This window comes from Heptranchias perlo, chromosome 4 (genome assembly GCF_035084215.1).
Source record: "Heptranchias perlo isolate sHepPer1 chromosome 4, sHepPer1.hap1, whole genome shotgun sequence".
Lineage (NCBI taxonomy): Eukaryota > Metazoa > Chordata > Chondrichthyes > Hexanchiformes > Hexanchidae > Heptranchias > Heptranchias perlo.
Genome location: NC_090328.1, coordinates 44204988 through 44210988, shown reverse-complemented (window position 1 = coordinate 44210988; position 6001 = coordinate 44204988). Strand labels below are relative to the sequence as shown.

Here is a 6001-nt window from a genome sequence, read left to right as displayed (position 1 = left end):
AAATCAATTAAAACTCTTGAGTAAAAATCTTTCCCTGTTTTAGACAAGGGGTGTATGCTATGAAGATTTGCTAGAATTCCTAATGCATGGAAGTAACTGATGCCTACAGATTTATTTTCAGATCATAACATTATTTGTCACTACCTTTTTCACAAAGCCCCCTTATATATCTTGTGTCAATCTGTGGCACGCATGCAAAAAACCCCTTCCAGTGGAATTATGCACTGATGTAGAGAAAGCCATGTGTAGGTCCTGTATTCATTACCACAGCTCCCAACATGGTGAGTTCCCAGTCACAGCTGTGGTATCAAGTACAGGCAGTGAGCAGGTGCCAGGCACCCCTGCACCACAAAGAATGAGGGACTATCAAAGTACAAGGCACCCTAGTAGACTGGGCACTGGCAGTGGCCTGTGGATTTGTGTGCTCAATGCCGTAGTAACCAGGTAATGACGCACAGCTTGTGGGGGAGGGGGGAGCAATTAAATATAGGGTGAAAAAGACATTTATAAAAGGGTGGCTGACCCAACCCTAGAAAATAAAAGCCAGCTGATCTACAATTCCACACATGTGTACCAATAAACCAGAGCAGTTTGATTTTCATTCCACTTATTTACTAGCCACTACTGAATTAAAGATGTGGGCTCTGTCCTTTTCTTATTGCAAACTGCACTGCATGACTTCAACACTGGCATGAACTTTTCATATTTTCTCTTACACCTTTGGACCTCTTTGTTTAACTCATTTTCCCTACCAAAGTCATTTCAGCATAGTTTATGAAATAATCAATAAATCCTCTGCAGGTAGGCCCCACCTCTAATAATGCTTGATGGAGCTGTACTAGGAAGAGGAGGAGTGGGGGGGGGAGACTTGTTTCATCCCCTTTTTCCTAATAAAAAAGAAAATACATAACAGATGTGCAATAAATTCTTATGCACTCTCCAAAAATGTTATCATATGAAGCCAATAAAGACATACACCCAAAAACGTTAAAGACATATTTTTATTTGCATTGACATTTAAAGGAAAAGGTTGATATGAAATTATGACTTATACATATGACATCCATTTCAGTCTTTAATATTTTGAGTTTGCATTCCAAAATACTTTTTGTAGATGTATTTTCATTTGAAGAATGCATTTGTTTTTTATGATCACATAAATAAGGAAAAAAAGCACACAGAATGCCTAAATTATTCTAATTGTATTGAAGAATTATTACACTGACAGGTCCTCTCCTCATGAATTTGTATCACACAGGTTTCAAGAATTAAAATGTGATTTGAGGTAAATCTCGCTGTTCTAGGGCTGAGCAGGAAGGTGCAGTCCACTGTTCCTCTAATGCAACGTTCCGCAGAGCAGCAAGGATTGTTTGACTGTATTTCGTCATACACGGAATTCCTGATCTCAGGCTTGCTATCAGGGGGAGACACTGAACATTTGCCAAGTTGCTTCCCCACAAGGAGGGGGGTTAAAAAAGAATATCAGAGGGTGAACCACCCTAGAGCTATTCTTGCTTTCTCTCTGGTGGCCAGCTCAGCAGCAGCACTATCGGAGGCTTAGTGATCAATTGCTTTACCGCCCTTTCATTTAAAGAATGGTACAAAGTGGTGGGGGAATTTAAACAAAGGAACAAAATAAAATAACACGGGCAAAAAAAATTTAGAAGTAAAAATGAAAAAAGTTGCTGTTCTCTCAAACCGAGCATGATTGTTGCATGTTAAAGGTAGTGTTTCATGTAAAACTTCACTGTGGTGAATAGTTTAAACTATTGATTAAATTAATACATCTTGCAACATCTTATGAAGAAGAAAATGAAAGGATAAATATATATCTATAATATTTTAAATATGTCCACTTGCTGTGAACTTTTTCCATTATAAATTTATATGTTTACATTTATAATAAAAATTGTGTATGTAAACTTGTCATACATTAATCACACCTTTATGTCAGTGATGTCATTCAATGAAATAACTAGTGGAAGGATAAATGTTGTGATGAGAAATGGAAGATATATATCATATCTGTTGCTTGTCTTCATTCACTACTCAAGTTGTATTTTTATCTTGTTTTTCATCATTTTCAGTTGCACTTGTTGTTCTGGCTGCGGACTAGCATGTTATGATGTCATATGGTATGGGCCTGTGTGTGCCTGGAGCTAAAGGATGAGGTCACAAATGTGTTGCAAATGAGGAAAAATTCAGGTGGCACCATTTTGTGTATGGTTGGTAGACTTCTGATATTTGTGAAAATTAAAATTAATAAAATGTAAAAACTATTATATTTTCTACAGCAAGAAAATTGACCTGAAATGTTCAGGAGCAGAGGCTGTAGGTGATTGAAGCTTCAAAAGTACTTCATTGGCTGTAAAGTGCTTTGCGAGACCCTGATGTCATGAAAGGCGCTATATAAATGCAAGTTCTTTCTTTCTAGTGGGCTTTGCTGAATAACTTGTCAGCATCAAAAAGCGTTTTTTTCTTGTAAATTAGCCTTATACTCAAATCAATAAAATATATTAGCATAATATGTGCATTGTTGTTCATGTAACACTTGATGACTGTCATTTTTAGCACTACATTAATGGTGAAAAAAGTTGACCGCTGTTTAGTAGGGGCTCACCTAAACCATTACCATGCGACATAGACTAATAAGGCATATTTGATCATCTGCCCAGCAATATCATGCACCTCGTATTAAATCTTGGTCATTCTGATTTGGCTGTATTTTCTGCTAAACATTATCAACATTTTTGTCTTTCAGTCCTTAACCCTATTCTTTGACTATAGTTGAGGATCAGTAATATCACAGCATGTACCTTCAGGTTTTTAAAACCCAAGCTTAGCATCATTTACTCCATCTTCCTTTTACTCTTTTCAACGAGGTGATGCCCTATTCTATGGGTCCTGTCTTCCACTTTGGTTTCTCAATGAAAATAAGTTTCTGTTGCCTTAAATACTTCATTACATAGCATTACATAGAATGTGCAGCACAGAAACAGGCCATTCAGCCCAACTGGTCCATGCTCCACACGAGCCTCCTCCCACCCTTCTTCATCTAATACTATCAGCACAACCTTCTATACCTTTCTCCCTCATGTGTTCATCTACCTTCATGACTTTGTTCAGTAATCAGTACCTGCACAAATTACAAACCCCCCCCCCCCACCCCTGCTGCTGAGGGCGTGACTGAGATCAGAAACTCATAGCACACATAATCATGAGTGTGAACCTCTCATTCTGGAGCACTCACATGCTCATATGCTACTGGAGTGTATCTAGAGAACAACTGGCAAATAATCTTTCTAAGTTAATATTTTAAAATTTTATTGATATGGAAACTTATCAAAATTTTAAATATGCCTCGCACATTTTAGCTACAAAAAGAAAAGTATTTGTGCAGGTTCTAAACATTGCTTGGCTTTTTATTATAAACCGTATCTTTTTTCCCCTATTGGTTTACTGCCTATCATGCATCCTGCTCGAATTAGGAGGGGTACAATCTGAGATGCCGGCCCAATCCATAATGGTTATCCATGCTTGGCCGGGAGGTAGCATGATTTATATGGATAGATGGATTTTTGGGGTAAATGTGTTTTTGCACAGCACTCCATCCAGGCAGTCCCGAGCCACCCAATGGAGCTCAATGAATGCATGTGATAAACAGCTCTGTGACTCAAATATGCAACCTTCTTTTGGTGTTGAATGCTCAACAACTTGAGCTACTGGACCATCGTGCACACTACTTATTTTTTTAAACAAAGGTTTAGTGATAATAGTGGTAGTAGTATTACAACATTTGGGGTAAATTTTCACCTGCACTGCATGGGCAGTAATCTTGTGGAGCGGATCACCTGTCTGTTTTAGTGCCCACCTGATTTTCATTACATTGATTTCAAGGGCGGGTTTTATAACGGGCGGGCAATCTGCTCTGCCAAATTACTGCCCATGCGGTGAAGATAGAATTTATCCCTTAATATTGTTTCGAAAGCTTACCTATTTCCCTATCACTTCCGTGAGCCCTTTCTCTACTTAACTCAATCCTCTTTACAGTATCTCCTTTCCTCCTTGTGTGCAGATTCCCTGGATCAAGGGAACATTACATAGTTTAACTTCCCTGCTCAAATAAAGAACAAAGCCAACAGGACCTGACAATTACAGATGGCATTCACCACATGGAACAAGCACACCAGAAAATCCCACCATTTTATCACAGCCCATTATTCATTCATTTTCTGACAGGGTTTGTGATTACAGATCACTTGATTGACTAACTAGACATCTGCAAAGTGAATTACAGAACAGGTTTGTTTCATCTCACAATAATCAGACCATGTTATAATTCTTCACAATAGTTGTATGCTGAAGTGCTATTTATAGCAGAGCAAATTATAATTAAGGTCTTGGTTTGATAAAAATATACATATTTAAGCATACAATTCATTCTAATTTCAAATAATTATTTCTTCGAGAAGGAAGAAAGCTCAGGTACAGAATATCTCTTGATCATTTCTAGTATTTACTTATTTTTGTTTTTAGATTGCCTCAGTGTGAACCTCTTGCACTAATCTTTGTTAAACCATGCATGATGGGCAATGGTTAACACACCGTCTGGGTTTTCATTTCACAAGGCACATAGCTGTAATCACGTCAATCATGGCACACCTGACTTATTGAAGTTTTCATAATATTTAATTGTCTAGCTTAAAATGATAATTTTTTTATCCCTGTCTATCTAGGTGCAATGTGCTGTCCACTAATAAACACCACAAGATAAAGGAATTTGTTATTTATAAAACACAATGTGTAATAATCTTTATCCAAGATTACAATACATTTTAGTTTTATTATACATTGAGAAGTCAATACAAAGGAAGAATTTCATTTTATCCACGTAACTCTTTAGAATTCCAGGAATCGCCATTGTTTTCAACTGTGCCAGAATTCCTTGTCGGCAAAAGGTCCAAAGATCAGTTGCTTCAGCCTCACTGTATTGCAGGCACTACAAAGGCACCAGGTAAAAGCTTTCTGCAAAAAGAGGTTGACTCCAATCTCTGCATTGCTGAAGCTCTATTAAAATTCTGTTCGTAAAGTCATTCCTCTACATTTTGGAGGTTCCGAAATACGAATACAGATGGCATTTTGTATTTATAAACACATACAGTGCTGTTTACCGATCACATCTGTGGTATCCCAGTTATTTGAATGTCTGTATACAGCTCTAATTAACTAAGAGTAACCTAGTTCGGAAGAGACAATGCTAAATATTCAAAGAACGTGTTGGTTTTTCGTATCCATTAACAATTTGAAATGAAGGTTTATTTGAGAAAGGCTGCCACTGTCAACAATTAAAAGTAATTGCATCATAAATTTGTGGTTGCCAGCTTTTCTGAAATCATCAGAGCGCGGCTGAGATCTAAAACTTTAAAGATGCACAAAACAGAAATTCCATTTTTTTTTAACCTACTGAGATCTTGGTGCTGATCCAAAGCTTGTTAAAGATGAAAGAGGCAACATATTTCAGAAAGGTTGACAAAGTTGAAATCCAACATTTACAAAGTCAAAGGTTATGTATGTGCTGGTCCAGGGCTTAATTGCAAGATGAGTTAGGGTTCAGATGCTTCTGTGACAACACAGGGTCAGGTGACCTGGATACATCTTTCCAAGCTGTTCCTGAAGAATAAATGGGTTGTTTGTACACAGGGCGGCTAACTATCCTTTCTGTTGATTTCAAGTTCAAAATGAATTGGGTGCCAGAGTTACAGGTCAAAGGTGAGAGGTGAGGGGTCGTCCTGGGTCTTCCTTTTTGCACACTTATGGGTTGCACTCCAGATTTGGATTGTGCATGCTGTAAACCACCACCAGCCCATGTGTGAAGTGAACTACTGGGAAAAACGGGCAAAGATCCATTCGAAGTACTTTTGGGACAGTATACTTCTTTATTATATCTCTAGAAGACAAAAATAAAACAAATGTGACAATATATCAGTTTACTATTTTGTTT

The 6001-nt window shown here is 37.6% G+C and overlaps 1 protein-coding gene across 1 annotated transcript in view; it reads right to left on the bottom strand.

Annotated features, from left to right (window-relative positions):
- Positions 1–3176: 3176 nt before the first annotated feature.
- Positions 3177–6001, bottom strand: part of LOC137320482 (uncharacterized) — a 40682-nt gene continuing 37857 nt past the window's right edge. The window contains exon 6 of the mRNA XM_067982174.1: positions 3177–5947. Within this exon, the coding sequence (XP_067838275.1) occupies positions 5588–5947 (360 nt within the window). The 3' untranslated portion in view covers positions 3177–5587. The remainder of the gene's footprint in view (positions 5948–6001) is intronic.